This window comes from Octodon degus, unplaced genomic scaffold, assembly GCF_000260255.1.
Source record: "Octodon degus isolate 3935 unplaced genomic scaffold, OctDeg1.0 scaffold00086, whole genome shotgun sequence".
NCBI lineage: Eukaryota > Metazoa > Chordata > Mammalia > Rodentia > Octodontidae > Octodon > Octodon degus.
This window is the reverse complement of record NW_004524662.1, coordinates 2,672,924-2,697,982: the sequence shown is the minus strand read 5'-3', so window position 1 is coordinate 2,697,982 and position 25,059 is coordinate 2,672,924. Positions and strand designations below refer to the sequence as shown.

The 25,059-nt window shown below is 40.7% G+C and overlaps 2 protein-coding genes across 3 annotated transcripts in view; one reads left to right on the top strand and one right to left on the bottom strand.

Annotated features, from left to right (window-relative positions):
- Nucleotides 1–1,349: 1,349 nt before the first annotated feature.
- Pax9 (paired box 9) lies at nt 1,350–16,771 on the top strand. The gene is made up of 4 exons (XM_004637070.1): nt 1,350–1,735; nt 2,448–3,074; nt 5,987–6,126; nt 15,149–16,771. The coding sequence occupies exons 1-4, from the start codon at nt 1,732–1,734 to the stop codon at nt 15,401–15,403; spliced, it is 1,026 nt and encodes a 341-aa protein (XP_004637127.1). The 5' UTR covers nt 1,350–1,731; the 3' UTR covers nt 15,404–16,771.
- A 2,093-nt stretch (nt 16,772–18,864) lies between these two features.
- The window catches only part of Slc25a21 (solute carrier family 25 member 21), a 560,147-nt gene continuing 553,952 nt past the window's right edge, over nt 18,865–25,059 (bottom strand). Inside the window, exons 7-9 of one of the 2 annotated variants that reach the window (XM_023721861.1) lie at nt 24,202–24,383; nt 23,244–23,296; nt 18,865–19,951 (exon numbers count right to left, since the gene is read on the bottom strand). In XM_023721861.1, coding sequence (XP_023577629.1) covers nt 19,890–19,951; nt 23,244–23,296; nt 24,202–24,383 — 297 coding nt within the window. In that variant the 3' untranslated portion in view covers nt 18,865–19,889. The remainder of the gene's footprint in view (nt 19,952–23,243; nt 23,297–24,201; nt 24,384–25,059) is intronic. The other variant, XM_004637068.2, reaches the window with a different exon arrangement.

Sequence of the window (25,059 nt, the reverse complement as noted above, 5' to 3'; positions counted from 1 at the left end):
TTTAAAATCTTGGATTTGCGAAAGTCCTTCCTCACTGCACAGTGCGAGGCAGTGCCATGCAACAGGCTTTGAGGGTCACTGCAGGGTAAAACTGCTTTCAAGTCGAACTTCAAGACATTAGAGAGCAACCAACAAAGTAAAAGGAACAAATTCAAGTATTTCTAGCTGTGGGATGTTTTGGAAGATCTCGATAGTAAGGAAACAAAGGCATTTGAATTGAAGACATTCGTCAGAATCTCAATTTGAATTCAAGAGTGCCCTTCCATCATAGAAGCATGGGAAACTAAATATCAATGTTCATTTTGAGAAGTACAACTGATCAGGAGTGTTTCCCTATGTTCTTGTCACTTTCTGAGGAGTGACCTGAACCACAGATATCTCTGGGGGTGGTAGGAAAAGAAGCCCCAATTGTGAGGGGACGGGAAGGATCAAGTAGCAGTACTGTTATCCTCCACCCTAAATACTGCAAACTCTCACACTCATTAAAAATGTTTCTTATCTTGTTTATCATTTTGTTCACATTCTCCACAATCCTTACTTCACTTATAAATAAATTTGGCTACCCCAAAGCATACTGTCCACTGCAGATTAGACTTATAGTGAATGAACGAAAATGAAAACTCAGAGGTTGGCAGATCCTTAGGGCCTCTGGTAGGTAAACAGAAGTCTTAAGAGTTACATACATGTGCAACTTCTCTTTGAGACCACATATCTTTCATGTTTAAGCAAAACCCTTTTGCGATGGCTCTCTAGTTTGGAGAACTCCAGCAAGTTCTGGTAGCAAAGACCCATAGCCCTGCATGGGGCTGAGAGTCACAGAGGGCTGTGCTGTGCGCTGAGCGCTGGGCACCGAGCGTGGGAGGCCGTGGGCACGAGGTTCTGTGCTACTTCATCCACGGGTGTCTAATATCCCGTCCCCCATCTGGATGTCGTTCTGGGCCTTCACACTTTTGGCTTGACCTCCCCTCAACCTCCTGGTCTCTCCGACCGGCCTGCCTTCCCACACCTGCACGCTCCTCACCTGGAGTAGACTGAAAAGAAGTACAATCAGTGGGAAACCGAGGTCCCCTCCTGATGCCTCCTGAAGGCCCACAGGGCAGGTTACTATTCTAAATATTCCCATATGTGTAAACTGTGGCGCCCTCCTCCCATCCATAATTTTAGCTTCATTTCTTATTAGACGTCCCTAGATCCCCCAGAGAGGCGGTCCTCTGTCCCTACACTCTTCGAGTCGCTCCTATTCAGACCTATCGCTTTCATTTGCTTATTCAGCATTTTTACCGGACTGATATTGCTGTCTATTTGTGTCGGCCCTGAGAAGATGTCAAACACCCATTTTCTTTGTATTTAGTCACCCAGGTGCGGAGCCAGCCTGAAAAAGACAGCGGAAGGAGTTTTCCGGGCTGCACTGCCGCTCACCTGCCTTCACCAATCACCACGCAGTTTACCCTCGGGCCCGCCTCTTTGGGGGCGTGTCCCCCGTGAGTGATAGACGGAGCCGCCCGGCCCTGCTCAGCCCAGCCCACGTTGCTACTGAGATTGAAATGCAGAACTCAAGCCTCTTTCATCGGGGCACAGACTTCCTTTTACTGCTTCCTTTTGCACTCGTGCCGCCTCCTCCCGGGGAGAAGCCGAGACACCGGCAGCCAGGATCAGAGACAAGCCGGGCCACTGAGGCCGGGTGCAAAGTTTCTTTCTGGACCGGGCCGGGTTGGTGTACTGCTCGGAGCAATGGGTGAGTGGTGGCGGGGCCGCTGTCAGAGCCGCGGAGGGAGGGAGCGGGCGGGCGAGGGAGGGCGGGAGTCAGGGCGCGCGGCGGAGCGCACGGGGCTCCGTGTTGACTTTGCTCGTGTTGCTACAAGTTGTGGGAACGCTAAGGGTCAGCGGCGCGCGTCAGCTCCGTGCGGTCGCTGGCTACCGCGTTGCTGTCGATGCCATTTTCTGATTTTGAGAGACGGGACCTGCGGTATCCGAGAGTCCCGCCGCTCCAGGCGCAATCCAAATTCTGTTTCATACATTCAAACAAAACAGAAAAACTTTCCAGTCTAACAGCACACGTTTCGGGGCGCGGCGATGGAGATGAGGTGGTGGTGGAGAGGAGAGGAGGCCCGAGGACTTCGGTTTCGAGGGCAGGGGTGAGGGGGCGCGTTCCGGCGTCTGGGCCGATTTCTCCGGCTGCTTCCGACAATCGTAGGTCGGAGCCCGGCTGCGTCTCAGCACTTCACTTGCTGCCCCCACCGCAGGAATGAGGAAGGGGGTCCGAGCTGACCGCAACTTGTTTGCGGCTGTTCGGCAAAGTTCGGGACCTTAGGGCTTCGGGACAGCCCCAGTCGTGAGTCAGGGCGGGTTCGTTAGCCCTGCCCCTGGACGCACACCGAGGCCAAGTGGCAGACAGCTGTCCCAAGCGGCGGGTGCGCGTCCCCGCGCGCTGTGTGTTCCTTTTGCAGAGCCGGCCTTCGGGGAGGTGAACCAGCTAGGAGGAGTGTTCGTGAACGGAAGGCCGCTGCCCAATGCCATCCGGCTTCGCATCGTGGAACTGGCCCAACTGGGTATCCGACCGTGTGACATCAGCCGCCAGCTCCGGGTCTCTCACGGCTGCGTCAGCAAGATCTTGGCGCGCTACAATGAGACGGGCTCGATCTTGCCTGGAGCGATTGGGGGCAGCAAGCCCCGGGTCACCACCCCAACCGTGGTGAAACACATCCGGACCTACAAGCAGAGAGACCCCGGCATCTTCGCCTGGGAGATCCGCGACCGTCTGCTAGCCGACGGCGTGTGCGACAAGTACAACGTGCCCTCGGTGAGTTCCATCAGCCGCATTCTACGCAACAAGATCGGCAACTTGGCCCAGCAAAGCCATTACGATTCGTACAAGCAGCACCAGCCGGCGCCACAGCCTGCGCTGCCCTACAACCACATCTACTCGTATCCTAGCCCCATCACGGCAGCGGCAGCCAAGGTGCCCACGCCACCCGGGGTGCCCGCCATCCCTGGCTCGGTGGCCATGCCACGCACCTGGCCTTCCTCGCATTCGGTCACGGACATCCTGGGCATCCGCTCCATCACTGACCAAGGTAAGGGCTCTGACACCCGACTTGAGGATGTCAGAGCGTGATCCCAGACTCCCTGGGGAATCCCATTATCTGCGGCCTGCCAGCCCTTGTGGATGCCACCACCTGAGGCTTTTTCCTTTGGAGTCATAAGGGGTCTTCTCACGTGGTGTCCTGATCTCATTAACTTGGAACTTTTGCCCCTGGTTTCCTTGCCACACACAGTCTCTCCTGCCTCATCTCAAACTACCAGACCCATAACATCCCCCATCCCCAACACATGGTTCACATTTTCCACCCTGCCCCGCCTCTCCCGCCGAGGCAGCCTCAGCCCGCTTACTCACAGCAGCGACTGCCCGGCAGAACCAGGGGCGCAGCCCGGGAGGGCTTAGCTGGCTTGGGGTAGTGGGCTGCAGCTGCCACTGTGGGCAACATGCTTGAGATCAGATACACAGCTAGGAGTCCTTACGATGTGGAAATTGTAGTATTCTCAGATTCTGGCAATCAGGCCAAATTTGCTCAGGCAGGAAGTTCAAATGTCACCTAATTGGTTTCATTCTTATGCTTCACTTCATTTTCCTCGGAAACTGAGGTCCTGGTTATGAGTAACTTGCTTGTAGTCTCCCTTTGCTGTCTTTTCCTTCCTTTTCCCCCCTTTCTTCTCTCTCTCTCTCTCTCTCTCTCTCTCTCTCTCTCTCTCTCTCTCTCCACTCAGAAGAGACAACAGTGCCATAGGGATGACCAACACCAAATGCAGGAGCATAAACTTTCTAAGCAGTACTTTTTACTGTTCTCACCCATTTTTCCTGAGCCTGCTGTTTTCCTTTCCTGTCATCTTGGTCCCTGGCAATTCCAGTGGCCCAAGATAGATACTAGATACATAGATGTATCTAGTTTTTGCACTTTTTAAAAAATTACACCATCTCCTGCGTCTTTTTCTTTCTTATCCCTGATTTTGCCATGTCCTGTGCATCTTTTCTGTGGTGTTAGAAGGATTCCCAGAGTTCTGCAGCCCAATCTGGCTTCTTTGGGAGACCTGAGTTTGTTTTCTTTTACTGTGTTGTTAAAAAAAATAAAAGGGTGTTAACGTCTTTTCTTGGTAGAGTAAAAAGAATCAAAGTGCTCTAGACACAGAGGTAAGAGAGTCTAACTTCTTAATTTCTCAGTGTAAAGTTTAAAAACCGAACGGGAAAAATAGACAAAGGACAAATGTTTCCTTTAATTATTTCCTGCTTTTTGCATTTGCCACCATATTGGCACAATTATGTTTTTAAGTCGTTAAAGCAGAGCCCTGATTTCTCATATTCTTGTTTTCTGCCTGTGAATTTACAAGAGCCCAGTTTTGTCTTATTTGGAGCTTGTTGGAGCTTTGGTTGGAGAGAGTTTGCCCTTGATTTATAGGATAAACTGACCTCACTGACATTTAAAGGAAGCCCCTGTTCATGGGAAAGTGTGAGATCAGCAGAAATGGGGCTCACAGGGGGATCTCAATTTCTTAAGATAACTTCGGACTTGTGCCCACCGATTGCCTTTTGTCTGGGAAGGCAGAGAGACTCAGGCAGTTCTGCACCAAAACAGTTTAATGGTGCAAAAACTAGGAGCACAACTTCTTTGAGGGGGCTATGGTGAAAAAAGATGAAAAGGAAAGTTTCCCTAGGGGTTCTGCAATCAGATGGAGTATCAGCTGGAGGTGGTGGCTTATGGAGCAAAGTGACTCTTCATGGCTTCTGTTGATGATTTGGGTGCTGGCTGTAGACAGCCTGCCTGGCTTCTGACAAATCTGAGAATAGAAACACAAAGATGTGTATGAAACGAACATCCCTTCTAAGACCTATCAGATGAAAGTGTTTCAAATCAAGTCATAGTGTTTTGTCAAAGGTGGTTCTTCTTGCCATAGGATCCAGAGACAATAACATGTTGCTTCTAGTCTTCAAATATTTCCTTTTTGAAATTACCCTCAGTCATTTAAAGAAGCCAGCACTTTGCTGTGTACAACCCTAGGTGTTGTGATAATCATCCTGTACAGTACTGTACTATGTAATTTTCCCTACATATTCGGCAAAAGCAGAAAAGCTAACTCTTTGCTTTATGCCTTGACACCTAATTCTACTTTCATTTTCTTAACATTTTATTTAATTTTCTCTTATACTTAAAAAATGTCTCCATATGATCCTGCCTCCATATGATGTTCGTGCTGCGCACAGTGGCCATTACAAGATTTTCTTTTTAGCCACATTCACATAGCCTCACATTCGTCATGCGTAGAGGCCAAGCGTGTGGAGTGGACCTAGGCACGCACAAGGCAGAAAGTCACGCATGTATATTTTGCATGTGTATTGTGTGCATCACTTAGTTATTTGTTTGCAAAGCACTTTGAGGTCTTCTCTTCTGTCTGTTGACAGAAGTATCTGATCCTCACAGTACAGAGAGCACTTTTCTGTGTGTCTCTGAGCACCAGCCCAGGCGCCCTGAGGTCTTGATGCTCCATTTTCAGCCTCCTTCAGTCCAGATCTGTCACCCTCCCTCCAGTTGGCCCAGAGATGGGATTGGGAAAGTAGAGAATAGGGCATTCAACTTCCTGGGGTCTTTCTTTGATTTGGGTAAATTCTCAGGTTTCTTCCACTTCTTTATCTGGGGAGACCAAAGTAGGGAGAAGGGAAATTGAAGCTCACTGAAAAAGAAAACAAACAAACAAACAAACAAAACACTGTATCTTCCTGCATCATTGGGTGCAACAACTAAGAGGGACCTCCGAGTAAAACCTCCCCAGGTCTCCCGCTGGTCGCCTAGGAGGCCGCTTTAGGGCCCACACGCTGGGGAGGCTTGGTGCAGGGGCTGCTCCAGGAGGTCCTCGCCCGGTGGCGCTGGGGTCGCCTCGCAGGAGGGGGCGCGTGGGTTAGGCCTTGGGCCTGACTTCTTTTCCTCCTTCCCAGCAGTAAGCGACAGCTCCCCCTACCATAGCCCCAAGGTGGAGGAGTGGAGCAGCCTGGGCCGCAGCAACTTCCCAGCCGCAGCCCCGCACGCAGTGAATGGGCTTGAGAAGGGAGCCTTGGAGCAAGAAGCCAAGTACGGTCAGGTGAGCGGCGAGGGCTGGGCCAGGTGGGCCGGGGGGCAGCGGGGCCCTCCTGGCAGGAGGACCCGAGCCCCTGTCTGCGTCTCCTCCACTGAGTCAGCCCGAGAGCCGGAGCCCAGCCGGGGGCAGCAGGACCGAGGCCCCGGGCTGGGCAGGCAGAGCCGAGGCGTCGACCCCAGCCCGGGGCTCCCCAAGGCGAGGCCCTGCGGGGCGGCCTCAGGGCTCCTGGCCCTCGGGGATCCCTGTCCACCCCTCCGGAGCGAGCTTCCGACGGGCGGCTTCGCCCTGGGTTCCAGAGCAGCGCTGGAGCCTGCGGCCTGCAGTCCGGGCGGCCGGCTGGGAACGCTGCTGCGGCTGTCGGGGACGGCACGGGAAGGGGACCAGATAAACGAATCCAGTGACCGTTTCCGATTAAAGGTCGCGGCGTAATCTCCCGAGGGAGATTAGTGAGAAAACCTCAAATTATACAGACTGGCTGTGGACCGCTTAATTTTCCTTTCCCCCCTTGTCTTTTGACTCTTCGGAAGAAAAGTGAAAACATTCCTGTTTTGTTTTTTTTTCCCCTGAGGGGGCGAAAAAAAAGGAAAGAAAGAAAACCCCTAAGCAACCACTACAACAAAAGCCTGAGTCTGTGTCTAAGTACACGACTGCACTAACTAGAATCAGGACTTCAAAACTCCAAAACAAGCTTCTCCTGATCGGATGTAGGTAGCTCTGAAAATTTCTTAATCCCAATGGCCAGTACCAAAGGTTCCAAATATGTACTTTTCGTTAGATTATTTTGAAGCCTTAAAACTTCCAACATTTCCTTTGAAATCAGCCTCTAAAAATTAAGTGGAACTTGCTTTTCTTGCTCGTTGGGGGAAATAGTAGTCACGAGTTTCTCGAACAAGCCCATGAGCACTTCCTTTTCTCTCCCAGTTTTTGTTGAAGCAGGGTCAGAATACGAATTAGTAGCAATCTCCTGGCAGGTATCTTAGAAAATAGCAGCTAGGAGAGCAATTCCTTCCCTTAATCTGGTTCTACTGCATGGAGTACTTTGCATATATACATGCAAGTTCTCCATTTTCTTTGGCAAAAGTGCTGTAGTTTGCAAGGAAAGGCAATACGTACAATGATGAGTTTGATCTTCTGGCACCACTGCTTCTTCAGCGAGCTTTTTAATTGCTTAGAGCCTTCCTTTCTTCATCTTTAAAAATAGGAAATAATAATCCTCACCTCAAAAGATGTCATGGGGATTCAGTGTGGTAACTTGATCACGTGACCCATAGTAAACATTCATTTAAATGTTACCTGTGCTTATACTTGGTGGAGACGGGTTTTTAGAATCAGCAATAGTTAAAAGAATATGCTTTGTTCAGAGACCCCATAGTAAAAATAAAGTTAAGACATTTTGTTAAGAACAATAGATAATGTGCCTAAAGCATTGAACATAGAGACTAATATTCACTAAGTGCTCAGGGCTTTTTATTGGATAATTTCTTCGAAAAAACATTACAAAGGATAGAGCTCAAAACAATCTCTAATTCCCATGTGCAGCTGATGAACCCAGTTTATGTACAATACAGTTTCATTACATAAAACCTTACATATTTTCATTTTTACTGTGACATATATTTAGCATTAAAGCTTGCATAGAAATTGTTAATTTATAATGCACTTCAAAATTAATCTGGCAGTTTATCTAAAACAAATTTTAAACATGGTTTCAAATCTACTGTATTTTAGGAATATTGAAACTTGACTAGATTATATACACTAATTTTAAATAATTAAATTGTCAATTTCATAAAAGGAGAGAATTATAGAAATAGCCAAGTCAGTATTGCTCAGAATACTTAAGAGAATGAGCTTCCTTCCAGAATAAAAAGATATTTACATTAAACTAACATTTGAACAATTCTTAACTGTAGTATGCTAATCTTCTGCACTTCCATGCATATGTAGGTAGATAATTCAAATGTTGCAAAGTTTCACAATGTGAAAAGCTTCTGAGTCTAATGTAAACCAGTGACTACTATGATTATCCAAACAATGCTTAGTGCTGAAGATATGCTAAATAGGTAAAGTTCTACTGTCTCTTTCGAGGCATTTTGGACTTTGGGTATTGATTTCAGTGAGGATAAAATTATATCAACGTGTGCTCATAAGAATGCAAAGATAAAGCATGTTGCATTTGTGTGCATTTCTCTTACTAGTACTCAAAGGGCAACTTTAACTTTTGGAAATGTCCTTGTATTTCAGCCAAAATGTTAACTCAAATAGCTTTCTCTCTGAAAAACTAACAAATCTTGAAAGTCTTTGGCAAAGGAAAGGCCAAGAGTTTTGTTCATAAAACTTTCAGGGTATTCATAGTTGTTATTAAATGGTATAGTATTATGATACTTGTTTCATTTTACTATATAAATAGAAAGTTGAGAATTCAGTATCATAAGACTTAGAGCAGATGTTATATTTGAAAGATATCTGTAAAATTACCAAAGTGCTGAGCTGCCAGGCAATTATTAAAAGTATTGATTAATACAATGGAGAGTTTCGTTTTCACCTTGAATTGATTTAAGACAGAAAGACACCTGATTCCTACTAGTTAGAATTGTATGAATATTATATATATATATATATATATATATATAGCATATAACAATTTTTTTTGAAAATTAGTTTAGCATACTCTCATTTATCTTATGCATTAATATTACTCTGTAGTTGAATTTTAGGGCTGAAGCCCATAAGGGTCTGTCTCTGAAGGTGGAATATTTATTTATTTTAGATTTTTCTCCACCTGCTTTTAATATTGGACTAGAAATCCTTAATATCCTCTAATTGTGAATGGGCATAGTTTTGTCTGGTTCCTAATGATTGTGTTGAAAGCATAAAACCTCTGTTGAGTATAAACAAATAGCAAAAGCACATTTTACATGGACAAATGTGGAAATTGGGATACATCTGTCATTTTACACAGAACTTAGTGAGTTGATGTCTCATTGTATTCAAATAGTTTATAAATAATTACATGGCCTTCGAAAACCAAAACACATGGTCATACTTTCTTAAAAAATACTGCACATGTAGTACTCTAAGTCTTCAGTTTGGGCTTGCAAACTTCAACTCAGCAAGTTTAGCATTAGTTAGAAGTTGAGATGTCACAGCTGTGGTCTACGAATACTTGAAGTTAAAAAAGTTTGGAACTTTAACATTTGTAAACAGAGTTCATTTTAAAGGCATGATTTAATGTTAAATTTTCATCAAACATTCAGTAGTACATCGTATTTGAAATGAAGGTAATACATCCGAATCCTGAATGTAATTTTCTAGTGAATTATTTTAAAACAGTCTGTCCTTGGAAACACACTGTTCTCATGAAGATAGAAGTACATTGCACGGAATTTGCTTCAGAGGCTAACTTTTACTAAATAACTTATAATTTTACAGAGAATGAAATCTTAGGCAAATGCAAATAGTCTTTGAAATTCATACTACTATGAAAACCATTCTTTGACCTGGTCTACTTTAAGCCAGTAATATTGTAATTCAAAATTAATTATATATAACTAAAATATGTTATATAAACTAATAGAGAAAGATGATTTTAAATTCTGAATGGTGTTATCACAGGAAATAATAAATGTTTGAGTTGATGGATATGCAAATACTGGTTTAATCATCGTACAATGTGTACTGTACCCTTTAAATGTGTACAATTATTGTATCAACTAAATAAAGAATAAACCTTCAGAAATAAATCAGTTTAAGGCTACATCGATTTTAATAACATGTTAGAAAAATGAAATTTAGAGAAAATGTTCAATACTCTTGTAGCTTCCCATTACCTAGAGATACTTAGATGTACAATATGATAACATAATTAAGATCCTTTTAGATGATTATTAAAACCATATTTATAGCTTCGTCTTAATCTTGTCAGCTTTGTTTTGCTAGGTCATCACATTATGCGGAAAGAAGGGCGGAATAGTTGTCAGAAAGTAATTTCATTAACAGAGAGAGAAAAGCTTACTTCTTTTCAGAGCTGAAACATTTTCTCGTTTCTCATGTTGAAGTTCTAGGTGAAGCGCGACTCTGTGGCTAAGTCTACTTCATCCTAAAGCCATGAAAAACTCATTTTATCAGAAGGGGAGGAATAGGTACAGCTGAGAGGAAGACAGCCAAGTAGAGGGTCTGGCAGTGTTCTTTGCATTTTCTTCAAGAGAGAGAAATGTTGAGTAGACCATTCCCAGAATTTAAGAAGGCTTATAATTTCTAATTGCCAGACAGTTGTCATACCAGTTTTTGTTTGTTTGTTTGTTGCCACAAGTGTTTGGGTACTAAAGCATTTCCATTTTCTTGAAGGCAGAGGGGTACATAAAATGACCATGAATCAAATAATGACCAGCTAGGTTAGAACTTTTGTTTACTTTTTCCAACAGCTTTACTAATTTTGCTTCCTTAACATGTAATAATGCTTGCTCCATGGTAAAGAGAGCCTGGCCCCTTGTCTTTAAAGCAAGAGCATCACATCTTTTGGTTTCACAAACCAAAAGTAACTTAAGTTACTCAGATGTGTCCCATTGGGAGGAGGGTACAACATACCCAATGCAAGTCCCTGTTCTCAGTTTCTAGTTTAGCCTTTGGCCAGTACAGTATTTTAAAAAATCATTAAATTCATCTTTTAGAAATTAACGAATCTAGTTTTCTACCATTTTTAACAAATGGAATGAAAAATCACATTTTTGTTTATCTTGTAATGACCTTTGCTAGAACTATGTTGCATCTTTCATATTTTTCTAGACTTTCATGCCTGAGATGAATGCTGTCTTTTCTTAAAAACACTCAAGAAAGAAAACAACTTAGTTTTTCCAGGATAAACAGTTTGTATTATTTTGCTATTACCAGATCTTACTCTTAAAATTAGGTAGGAGATACACTGTTAAAAGAAAGGACGCTTGCACAGTTCCTTCAGAGGAAATAATTCCATGGCCTTCACAGAAGATGTACATGATAAAAAGGGTTGATGGACTGAGATCCTATATATGAAGTATTTGGGTAACATCATTTTCAAAAATGAGATTTCCATTACATGCCCATTGCTGGGGTTTCATTTGGAAAATTTGTTTACTTTTCCCGGGGGATCCCATATGTTGGTTGATTTATGAATCATATTTGCAGTCCAATTAAATAGAGTAATTTAAAATGTTTGCTCCCACTATATTTATGGTGCACATTTGGTAGTCTCTACTCAGCCTAACTAGCTTTTCAGATTAATTACATGCCCTTCACTGAAAACATTAAACAGATTTGGGGAAGTTTAAGTCATGTACTCCTTTAATGGAAAGAATAAACAAACATCAGCGCTACCTGTCATTTCCTTTGAGGTAGAAAAATGTGCTCTTTCAGTGATTGCTTCATAAATAGCAATTACTTTACCAAGCAGAGATTTGCATATTTTACCAATGTCAAGTTTCAAAATTAATACTGTGAAAATTGGTGTGATTATTGAGTGACTAGAACGCATAGTGACGGTGGTAGGAGGCAGGTACATTTTGAAGCTTGCTCTTTTTTTTTTTTTTTTTTTTTTTACTCCTTTTTACTCCTTTTTTTCTACATTTCTAAATCTGAATTTCAAAACTGAAATGAAAGATTAAGACAATGTCCTCCCTCACAGTTGAGGTCCCTTTTTAATCTGAGGGAAAACTGAGGTATTTTTTTCCTTCCTCACACTCTTCCTCGTCTCTCTTTTTTGTTCTTCCTGCACTTTAGCCTCCCCTTGCCTTTTTCTACAAGACGAGGTGTCTTCTCTGAGCTGCTCTTCATATGCTCTTTCTATAGTATAAGGGAGTTTTTTTTAAAAAAAAAAATCACTAAAGCGATGCTAAGTATGCATTGTGAATTTTAAGGAACCTTGAAATGTTTTATGCTACAACAAATTATAGCATAAAGCAAGTTTGGTGCTTGAGATATTGGATATCTAGATAAAATGTTAGTAGTTATTTATTCCTGCTAACGCTTGATAAAGTAATATAGTTATGGAGTAGATGCAGGACCTGAAGGAAGGTGTAGATTCAATGTTTTGCCTCCCAAGTTCTAGGAGCACTGAGATGAGAGTCCAATCCAGTATGGTTTCACAGGGTCACATTCCAGGGACAATGTCCCTGAGCAAAAACAAGTGGGCCTACATTAGTAGATTATAGACCCTTCAGATGAATAGCAAGAGAGCCCTAGAAAAGGCTGAACAAGAAACAATCATTCCAAGGACCAGGGTATAAGGAAAGAGAAAACAGCAAAGCAAGTTTCATGGAATTGTAATTTAGGATGATAGACTGAAGACAAAAGCAAAAGGATGCGTAGGAAAAATTTAGTTGTCATGGAAAATACAAAACACCAGATATTTTTGTTGTTTTGTCATGTATATTAATTCATTTAACATCATGTATTTGTAAAATATCGAGTGAAGAACCCAGGGCCTTGCGCGTGCTAAGCATGCATTGCATCACGGAGCTACTCCGGCCCTTAGCTTTTTCTTTCTTTCTTTTTTTTGTATCAGGGGTTGAACTCAGGACCTTGTCCTTGCCAGGCAGGCACTTAGGCCACTGAGCTACCTCCCTGACCCCTTAGCATTCTTGTTTTGTTTTTCTGAGTGCACAATGGCATCACAAGTGTTGATTCCTAATTAATGTTAAGAGAAGACCAATAAAAGTGGAAACACATTTCTAGAATTGTACTGAAATGATCCCAGCCCAAACTAATTTCTCATCATTTATCAGAAAATTCTGAATGAAAAGGATCATAATTATAATCTCTATACAATGTTGGATTTCCTCCCTAAATATTAAGCTATCTTGATGTTTACTTCCTGATAGCCAGTCTGAAAAGGGGAAAAAGTGATTGTTCTTTAAAAAAAAAGAAGCAAATGGGGATCTAACAGTAAAACCTGAGCATTAGAAGAAGAAAAATAGCTTCTAGAAGTTATGTTATCAAAAGATGCTCCAATTTGAGATTAAATTGTCCAGCTATTGAGGCAAAGCAGAATGATATTTTACAGAAGACTCTGCTTATATGTTCATATAAGACAGGGCTTATATGTTCTTTTAATATAGCCAGTTGGCCTTGAATAAATGAATAAACCCCTTCATGTGTATCCTTGTATCTAAAGGGAAGAGAAGAAATCATTTTAATTTGCAATAGTGCTACACAATAGTGCTTTCTTTGCTTATGATGCTGTACTTTGTTAAAAGATGTAACATCACTCTTGGAAGCTCATGAAATACATTTTAATTTTAATTGAACATTGTTTAATGTATAGTATATAGAATATCATACAAAATATATATCATGATCTTGTAACTGTGTACCCAACAGTTTATAATGAAGCAAAAATTGTTAGTCCTTATGATTTTATAATATTTGGTCCCTGTGGCATAAAGGGGATATTAAAGAAATTTTGCTTTCTTTCTCCATTTCCATTATTCTAAGTTTAAACACTGGGAAATAGAAGAACATGAAGTGTATGTTTTTACAGACCAGACACAAGGTTAACTCCAAATTTTTTTTCTTGTTTTGTCACATCCATGTACATATTTTGCTCCATGCATATATATCTGCTTTACATTGAGAAAAGTTTTTGAGACCCCACCATTGTATTCTCATAGATATGGGCATGAAAATAGTAACCAAATACAAGGTCCTAGATCCCATCCCCCATACACACACACATACACACACAGACACACACGCAATCTATGTACATCTTTGTGTTTTAATTTAATTGGACAAAGTATCTGATTTATTTCTGATGTAATTAACTCTAAGAAAGAAATTAAGTTTCTAATACAATCCTAGTATTTTCATTATATTTCCTCAAGGAAATAAGTTGCTGTGTTAATCCATTCATGTCACTACCAGGAAATAGGACTTACTCTTTATATCTAAGTAGGATAGAAATTGAGGAGGAAAAATTAAGCCACTTGAAGAAGGGTGTGGAGCGTTCATGCCAGAAGCAGGATTAGAAATCTGGGTGTTTTTGGTGTTGTTAATAGTAACGATAACAACAGTAACTTAGTGGATGCCAAGACAGCAATGGTTTCTGGGCAGGTTTGCCTGCTAGAGTTGTTGCACTTTATTTGCAAACAAAGATTTTACATCTAAACTCATTTTGAGAGATTTATCCATGTGGTTTAAAAAACTGTTATCCTACAGTTCCGAAACCTTGCCCCAAATTTCCAGTTTCAGAACTGTGCATGTGCAGTTCTTTTGTATTTGTATAGACAGTTTCTTTTCTGATAAAAATAGCCATGGAAAAATGCTCTCAATCTTTGTCTACAAAGGAAGAATCCTTACAAGACAAAACGCCTGTCTTTTGTCCAACAGACATTTTCAACATGACATTTTAAAGTATGGCCCATGTTTTATTTAACAAAGTTTGCTCACTTTGAGTCTAGCAGGACAGCCCACAACCCGGGCCCTTCTTCCCTGGAAGTGAAAGCTGCCCCAGCCAGGCCTGCCACAAGCTCTTCCAAAGGAACAAAACAAACCCCAAGCACTAAGAGCTGACAATGGCAACCTGGATAACTGAAAAGATTCTAAGAGTATTTAATTGCCATTGTTTTTTTATTTAAAAAAAAGTTTTCAGCCTGGATCTTTAATGCACGTACATATTGAGTTTTGATCAGTTTTACTCCTTCTGCACCTCTTTCCCCTCTCAGTCACTATTAATTCTTTTCTCACTCTGTTTCTCCTTCTTGTACCTCCAAGTGGCAAAAAATCCACAAAATACTTTGCACTTTCTCATCGTAGCTTTCCTAAAACTTCGGTGGAAAGAATAGTATCTTGCCTTTTGTCATTTGTGTGTGTGTGTGTGTAAGTAGCACAACTGTGAATGCTTTTAGAATACAATTAAGGCCAAATAAAAACAAGAATCAGAAATTAGAATCACAATATTGTGTATTCAGATGTCACTTTCTCTTTCTTCCTGGGAACCTGCGAAATGTTGCCTACTGTAATGTGATGATTTTTCACCTCTTTTTCCTCTCAGGCACCAAATGGTCTCCCAGCTGTGAGCAGTTTTGTGTCCGCATCCAGCATGGCTCCTTACCCTGCCCCAGCCCAAGTGTCGCCTTATATGACCTACAGCGCTGCTCCTTCTGGTTATGTAGCTGGACATGGGTGGCAACACGCCGGCGGCACCCCACTGTCCCCCCACAACTGTGACATTCCCGCATCACTGGCATTCAAGGGAATGCAGGCAGCCAGAGAAGGTAGTCATTCGGTCACCGCCTCTGCTCTCTGATGGGAAATTCCATCTCGGGCAGGCAGCTCCACTCGGGGATCCCCCTCTCAGCACAGCCTACCCCTGCTCCGGGGTTTCACATCCCACCCCTGCTGCCCCCAATGCCCCTGCTTCGAGAGCTGGCTTGATGGACTCACCTCCTTTGTACTGATGACACTTAAGTATTTCTTGCCATAACTTCTTTCTTGCAGAAAACCGGACGTGACTTAGGATTTAAAAACAAAAGCGGCCTTACGGATTGAATGAAATGCTTGTGTTCCCTACACACTGTTTTAAGGTAGTGAAGAAACGTACACCCCTCAAAGGGTTTAAGGAACTTTTAAAACTAGTCTTTGGTAAAACCACACATGTGTATTTATTCTAAAGCAACCTGAACTCTTGAAATGTGCAATGGTTGAGATTTTGCAAAATCAATAAAGGAAAACACACGTAGAAAAAAGTTATGTTACGCCTTCTAATCAAATAAGGTGACCAAGTAAGCCTTAGTTTGTTATTAGGAAACCAATCAGTAATTGACTTGTTGGAGTGATTATTTTTCTATTTTTAAGAGATGACCTATTTTGTTTAAAAATATGTGTAGAATTCAAAGCAATTTGTCTACTTAGCTCCTCCCGGTGCTTTGACTTGGCTCCAGATGCAGTGATGTTTATATTTTCTATTAGTCTGTAAATATGGGCTTAGATGGTGCATTGTGGCTTCATTCCATGGGGTATCCCCCACCTTTCCTTCAACCCTCCCCCTCTTTCACGCCCCTCCCCCACTCCTCCCTCCCCAGGTGACTTTCTGGCAACATCTTTGCCTCTGTTTGGTCGTGGGCTACTTGGGCTCCCGGGCCCGGACTTGCCCCCAGATTTTGTGTGTGCAGTGAAAGGTTCAGCATCTCATGAAGGAAAATTTCTTCCTACAGCAGAGGCCTCAAAGAACAGATAAAGCAAGCCTATCTCCTATTTGGTACCCCCGTCAAACAATACACATGCCAAGCGTATAAAGGCAAGAGGGTGGAAAATAGCTGAACAAGAAGGCTCTGAAGGAAGACGCTTAGAAACAAGTTTAATGTGAAATGCTTTGCAAAGACACTTAAAATGAACTTTCTGTTAAGAAAACCACTGTGAAACTAAATTGTACTGTTATTGTTGGCTTACCTGTGTGTTCAGCAGTCTCAGCCCAGAATTATGTTGTAACTTACACAAAATGGAAAATTCTGCTCGAATGAATGTAACAATGGCTTGCTGTGAAGTTTACATTGTTGTACAGAAGCATGGTTCACCTATAGGCAAACTGGTGGTGGTACTAGAAATATAAATACTATTTAATGTTGACAAATTCCCTTTATTCATTTCTAGAGCTACAGGACACAGATGGACACATCTTTTTTAGACCAACTTATTTTTCACTTTAATGTTAATAATCGAGCTGTGGAATATATGTGTGTGTGAGCATGTGATTATGTGTTGTATTTTAAAACACTTGATTTTCTTGGGCAAAATTCTAGTTTTTATCCTTTCTGTTTAGGAAGTGCTCCCTGCTTGATGATATAGGCTTAAAACAATTTTAGAACATTGGTACAGTTCACCTAGTGGGAAATTAATATATTGTAGGGTTTTTTTTTTTGTTTTTGGTATTAATTCTGTGCAATAACTAAAGGGACACCTCACTCGATGTGGATGTCGCAGAAGCATTTGTTAGGTGACTTGGATGTCTTCGTATCTGTGCCATGCACAGCTACACGGTGAGCCAGTTCTGCTGTGGAAGTTTCATGGCTTCCTTTGCAACTCAGCTGGCTAGGTCCAATTGCCAGGGTATGAACAGTAAGCAGAGTTTGGACACATACATTATGTCGGAAGAACGGCTTTTTTCAAAAGCAGATACTTTATAGAGAGCTTTGAACTGCATTTATTTCTAAAGCAGTTGAGCTTCAGTGCTCCAAAGAGAGGATTATAACTCCAGGAGAAGCAGTAGCAGAAGCCGATGAACTCTCAGGGCCATAGTCTTCCTTTCGTCTTGTAAAACTCCCATTAACATCTGGAGTTCCCAGTCTGGTGAGAAAATAGACTATAAACCAAATGGAACAAAGATCTAACCCAATATTTTGGTGGAGACTTTAAAACCATACTGCATAGTGACTCCCCTGGCATCCAGAAAAACTAACACAAAGTACAGAATTATTCTCTATCAAGTATTTTCAAATGGCTATGAGGGGAATCTTTTAAAAAAATATTAGTTGTTTATATGAAAACACAACTTAAATGTTATTTTCTTTTTCTAAATTAAGAAATTCTTGTTATTGTTATTTATAAATTTTTCTGGTTTTCATATTTTTAAGAAATCTAATATTAATGATATCAATGTTTTCTTTTTTCCTTTTGTTTTTCTTCCCAGGCCTTATTTTAACAGTTAATTCACATGGAACAATTTTAAAAAGGCAACAGAAAGCCCAAATACAATTTGCTATTCAAAGCAAATTATGACTTGAAGCTAATTTTAAAACTATGAGAAGGAAGATTGGATGGGGCATGGGATTGGGACTGTTTGATTTTTCAACATTATTGTTATTGGCTAACATTGACACATTTCCTCTGTTTCGTAGAGGGTGATGTGTCATTTGTGAATTGGCAAATGCACTCCTCAGAAATCCTTTTGTATCTCCTCCACGAGGAGAGGTGAAAGGGTTCATGGCCCTGTGCCTGCAGGACTCTCACAGGACACAGAGTACTATCTGCAAGGATAGAAGGCAGTTGTGCATCACACACATTCTTATTTCTATTGGTTTTCTGTTTTTCATGACCCACTTATTAAATATTGGGCTTAAATATAAATTTAAAAAAACATGTCGAAAGGGATGTATAGCAGAAGGCTGTGTATGTATATACAGTATGTTAAAAAGCCTTTTATTTTTATACTTCAAATGCTCTAAGTTAATAAAAACTAATAATTATCATGTAATCTTTACTTTTTATTTTCAAAATACCTTAGTAAAATAGCCTCATTGTAAAAAATATCCCAGAGTAATTAATGGTCTAGAACATGTGTTCTCTAGAACATGAAAGTATTTGTGTGGGCTTTAGCTGCTGAAGTACCATCTTTTGAGGATGCAACACTGAATCGGCTTTGGTTTATTTGGTTAAAATCAAGCAGCTAGATTTTAAGAGTGCGTGCTGGTACAGGAATTCTTAGAAATACTAAGAATGTTCTCCTATTTTGAAACATTTTTATCATACATATTTTAATATTATAGATAGTATATTTCACACCCAAAGCTATCACTTAAAACCAGTAATTTGGACATATAACTGTAGTTGATACATTCTTAAGAACTACATGAATAAAATATTTATACAAAGGTGTTTTGATACAAATACAGAGAACACAAATGGGCTTAACAAGCACTTCCAATTTTTGATTTAAAATGAAACCATCTCAGCAATAAAAATGTTTCCTATAATCTCTTGTATTTTATTTGTAATCAAAACCTTCAGATAGCATGACTTAAAAATACCTATGTAACCATGTGAAATATGAAGTACAGCTAAGAAAATAAAGCTGAGATATATTATTACTAAAGAAAACCAACAGATTTACATTTTAGCATAGCACTCATAAAATTAAGTATTCTTTAAAGGCCATTTTAGTGTACCTTGAAGACATGTTTTCTGCTTTTAAAATGTTTATAGGAAAATAATTATTTGAAAAACGCTTCAGTTTCAGCTTTTTTTGGGGGGGGGTCCAGGTCCAGTGTTTCTGAAAACAATTCTTAAAGAGTTAGCCACAGGATAATTTGATGTCGAGAATTTTAAGCATATACATGCCTTTTAGAAAAAACAACACTGCAATGAATTTGCATTGTGAGGCAGTAAAGGAGACAAAGCTTACATGGCTTTTTATTGATTATTTTTTATCATTTTCATTTATTAGTGTAGTACATAATGTTTACGTCCCTTGTGGGAAATTGATACATTTGCATAACACATCTTAATTCCTGTTTTCATCCCTTGTCCCTTCCATCCCTTTCCCCCCACCCATCTCTTGATGCCTTTCCATTCTGTAGATCCCTGCAGTTCATAATGTTTACATTCCTTAGCTGGAGTTTATATACTATTTTAATATTTTACTCAAACACCTCAGTGCTTCCTGTTAATTTTCACAAATTTTATATTGCTCTTGTGAAATATATCTGATATCTATGCTATTTTAATATTCAATTTATATACCTAATTGTTTCATATAACTTTTCACAGTGTATCTTATTGGTTCATGCTTTCTTTACCATCTATCATTTCTCATCTCTGTATTTCCTCTATCATTTATATATCTTGAACTACTACCTCACATTGCCTAAAGATAAAATCTAAAGTGCCAAGCTGTTCTTGACCAAGCTGTTTTTCCCCTTCTTCACTGTATACCTAGCTGAGCTGATCAATAACGTCTCCCCTTCATGGTGCTAGAGAGCAAATATCCATTATCTCCAGAGAAAACGTTTCCTCAAAAATCACCAGTTCTCCTGCAGCCATGAATAGGAGTATTCATAAACCAGCAGCATCACCGCACCTCCTAGAAAAGAAAAGAGCCTTTTAAAAATGACAAAATCTGTGAAACAGCATTGTGTTCTCCCCTATTTCTGAACGCTCCCCATCGCAGGAAGCTCATCAGGCTGCTCTGGAGCACTGGGACATGGGTATAAAACTGTTGTGGAAAATTCTCAGGGCAAAACCAAGGCCATCTTGAGTCTCTGAATACATTTTCCCCATGACTTTCTGCAACTTTTATTATTTCTCATTGTGATCTTTTCCAGGCATTTTTAATTTTTTGAAAAGTAAATAAATACGGACATATTTAGTCATGTAAGGGAATGTGGCTTTCTTGTGAACAGAAATCTTCAGCTTCTTTGTACATCAGCAAAGGATTTATGTTTTTTCAGTCCATAATTAGTATTATCTTAGTAGCATTCAAGAAGGAAGTCTCTCAGATGGTGCTTGATTGAGGGGTCTTTTTTTCCTTAGGCATCCAAAGTGGGTTGCAATGTGCAAAATAGCTTCTGAATGTCTTTGAAAGTCTATACTGCAAAGCTGAACAAGAAGGGGCAGCCAGCATTCCACTTATCTGCCTCAGATGTGTACAGATTCGAACTTGAAATTCTGGTAGGGGAATTGAGCCGCATAAAATCACCATTTGTCTTGGAAAAGTTTTATAATGGCTACAAAGAGGTTTGCCTGTCGTGCACAAGCAGGATATGATTCTGGAAAACAGGTGCCGAGGCTCTGAATACCTGGACCCTGGGAGAAGGATTTGTACATGGATGACTTTGTTTTCTCTGGTGCAATAAATAACACACGTTCTGTACCTTAGGATCTCTTAAAAACTGTGTGGAAAATATTACAAAATCAGAAGGTAGACGAGTATGCAGAGCACAACTCAGTGGAGACTGGGTTGTCTGCATAGAAGATTGACTTCTTCTGGAAAGAAATAGAACTTCATTTGGATCTTATTTTGTACACACTGCATATGATTTAAGAAAAAAAAAAGAAAAAACTTATAGAGGACTGTACAAACAGTTCAGTGGATTAAAGCACCTGCTTAGGCAGAGCACAGTGACCGGGGTTTGATCCCTGGCATGCCATGCTGGCCCCACCCCTGGGACATGCTGAGACTCAACTGAGACTGGGCGTGGTGGTGTGCGCCTGTAATCCCAGCTCTTGGGAGGCTGAACACAGGCAGATCACTACGAGTCTGATCTGTGTAGTGAGACCCTGTAGACCCTGTACTAAAATGCAAAAACAAAAAACAAAACAAAACCAAAAAAGCCTATGCAGTGCATATGTTTGTGTAACCATAAAACAGAAACAATTTGCCTGCAATTTTAATTTTTAACCCTTTAAGGTATTCTACTAGCTTCACTCAGCCCTCTTAGAATTATGACAAACCAAAAAAGGAAGCACTATACAAGGTGCTCCTACACATATGTGATTGTTGTATTTACCCTTAACTGCTCCCCATATCATGCAAAGATTATGCAGAATTGGGTTAATTTCTATCTACTGAGATTTGGAGTTCAAACCACAGACATTTGTAGGAGGTGACTGATTTTTAACCACATAAAGCTGCTAAGGCTGTTATAAAGATAATATTGGCTGCTTCCTCAAAATTATGAATGAAAAGTACAAGCTTATCTTCTCTCTTGCTTTCTCAAAATTTCGGTTGGCTTTAACTCAAAAGTCTTGCCTTCTCTGCCTTATTCCTTTGAACTTGCTGGGACGTACACACTTGGAACTAAGTGGTGGCCAGGTCTCTGAGTGAGGTTATCAGTTATCACAACTTTGTTTAGCATGGACAGCAAGTTCACAATACTTTTCACTGGGCTTATCACCACAGCAACTCAGAACCTCTCATGAAAAAAAAACACTTAAAACTCAAGTGAACATTTGCAAGCCTCTAAGAAAACTTGGGGGCAGGTTATTTAAGAGCTTTAGCTTAAGGTTCCAGTCACTTGCTATGTGTCTGGTCACCATCTTTTTTAGACCCTTCTGAGAAAGTTGGTTTCATGTCAGTCATGTAATTTTTCTTTAATATTAGGTCTCCTGGTATTTATTTATTTATTTATTTATTTTTTGGCGGAACTGGGGATTGAACTCAGGCCCTTGCACTTGCCAGGAAAACATTTATTCCACTGAGCCATCTCCCCAGTCTTCCTGGTAGGTTTTTAATGTGTGGTGAAGGAAAACCATCACATGCAGTAACTGCAAAGATTTACATAATCCTCAATGTTCTTTATTATTATTATGATGATGATGATGATGTTAGGTTTTTTTTTTTTTTTTTTACATATGATCCAGTGACAAAGAGAAGGCAGATCTGGATCTTAAACGTGAAGCAAAACCTATGCTTGAATATTGGCAAGTGTCAGGGTGGATGTATTGTGAGAGTGTCTTTCTAATATGTACTCTATTCACTAGCTTCATTTACAAACTGTTGTTCGTTTTCTTAGGTTGACAGAAATGACCGTTTATTGGGTAAGATCTAAACAGCCGTGCGCATGTGCAGGTGCAGCAAGGAGGAGGATGCTGGTGTACAAAGGGAGGACTGGCGAATGTTTGTGATCCAGAGAGGATCACAAGATGTCTAAGTAGGAGTTTATGATCCAGATCCCCCCAAAAGGTGGTGAGGAGCATGCTTTTGGACTTATTCACAAAGCTGTTTATAACCCAAGACTATTTGCCCCAGCGATAGAGTCTGCAGCACTTATTTTCTTATCTATTTACATAGAAGCAGCTGGCACTCCCGATAGGAATGGAAGTCAGGTGGTGTTTGATTTTGGAGGGTGTAAGGCTGAGCCATGAGCCTCCACTGTCCAACTGGCAGAGGCCAAGAAAAGCAGGACCCTGCAGCAGCATCACCAGGCCCTGGAGGTGACTGGGGCAGTGTTAGGGGGCAAGCTGTCTTCCTTTCTCCTTTGCACCTCTTGAACAGAATGTGAGGTAGGATTGGGACTCAACTGGAAGCACAAGGAGGGGCCTGACCAGGAAGGGTCCTCATTCAGGAAATAGTGACTTCATTCAGAAGGCTCTCCTCCTGCTTGGGTGCTCAGCTCCAACGGGCTGTTCTTTCTATTTTACTAAGCCTGTGCTTTGCTTTCCACCAGCCAAGCAAGGTTACAAACAATTCTTTACAAACAAAGGTAAAATATTTGTAATGGATATCTTCAGTGTTGTGACTATTGATAGACAACTTCACATCCTAAAAGTTTTCATCTCTCCAAGTGTGGTAAACTTTTATTGTTCTGCAGGTAAACACAAATAGCTGAAGAAGAGACACTGAAATGCAGAATAAATAATGAAAGTTTCCTTACCTGGTCCAAGTCTCATAATCTTGGGAAGCAGGCCTTTGTATAAAGCAAAAATCCTATAATTAGAAGGAAAAGAGCAGCATTTTTATTCTGAAAATAAAATTTTATTTATTTTATTCTGAAAATAAAAGTTTTATTGAGATGCTAGCTTAGCACTTGAAAGAAATTCTTTGAAATTGTACCCATTTCAAACCTGACAGCATCTGGCTTTGCATTCTCTTCAGCAAATTGGATGAGGGGAAAGAGTTAAGCAATTCTTTATTATCCACGCTATGCTGGTCTTGTCCAATCAGAAACATGACTTTCATCAGCGAGATGGTTTTTCATTTCAAGACAGCTCTTGCTTTCAAGGTAGCTGTATATATGGACAAACTGGCCTTTGTAATTGAATTTAAAAGACCACAAACTCTGTCTTCACGTTAAGAAATATGATGCAGTCTAGATCAAAATAATAATGTGTCACTCGTTTACTTGAGAATAAGATTGGTGAGGGGAAGTAAAGTGACAAAAAGTAAGACTTAAAAAGATAAAGAAAAGACATTTTTTCACAAACCTTTGCTTTATACAATTCTCACATTTAATTCTCCCAGGAGAATATAATTAGGTGGCATTTTGATTAGATTTATAGTCAGAATGCTATTATTATGCACCCATACACTAGTAAGATTTACAATACACAATAGTGTATTATGTAAACTGACAAATAAAAAGTTCATCTTAGCGTTCTAAGGCAAACATGCGGTGTATTGCATGATCGTGCCTGATAGCACGATCTCGCTCTTATATGCACATTTTGCCAACATCTCATTATTGTGTCCCCTTGCAAAATTTGTTATATATTCCGGGAGCTCCTTAGACACACCCAATTTAGGAGGGCTTACTGGTTCTCAACAAACTAGAAGTACAATATGGCCTTAACACTATTTGAGCCTTCTTCATTTATAGAATAAGAAAGTGTTACCCTTCTTCCTGGTAGACTGTTGCCATTGTTTTAAAACAGGTTCTGTACTTGATCTCTCCAGGAACTGGTTGAGGCCCTTGAATCCGACTTTTGGCAACATCAAAAGGGATATTAATGACTGAAGCTATTGTCCCCGAGAGAAGACCAATCCCAAAATTTCTCAAGAACTCTAAGGTTGGATCCTAAAAGAAAAGAATAAAATAACAGAGAAGGAAATGGATGCCCCTAAATTGGTTAAACACTATAAAGCAATATGTATTTAAGCAGAGCCCTGCACTCCTCGGCACCCTCCTGTTATTCCAGCGGAACACATTAGGATTTCCTAGGCTGGAACTTGTTTTCTTGACAATCCCATTGGCTATGTTTTTACACATGGTCTAAATTGCTGAAGTACACATTTCCTCACACAGGATTTATAAACACAGTTCATAAAGAAAGACTGGTATGGCATATGGGGATGATTTGTATAATTGGGCTTCACAATGTACTTAGTATTACTGTATCAAAACAGGAGAAATCCAAGCACACTATTAGCTAATTGGCCAGAATATTTTACAAATGACAGCAACTTCCACCATGAAGCCTACTAAAATGCTTATTTGTGTGTGGACCCCCAAATGTTAAATTAAATCAAGGCTACTCTCGGTCTGCTGCTATTCCCCTCCAGGTTTTTTGCATTTATTTTCACGTGTAGCTGATCCACTGTACTGAGAAGTGCTAGCTTCCTGTTATTAACAAACCAACTTGGGGCGGCTGCAAAACAGCCTGTGACATTCTGTGCATTAGAAACAGTAGTAAGTTACTGGACTAATTGGCTGAAGAATTTGCAAATCATTGTTCCTGAATTGTAGAGAGGGG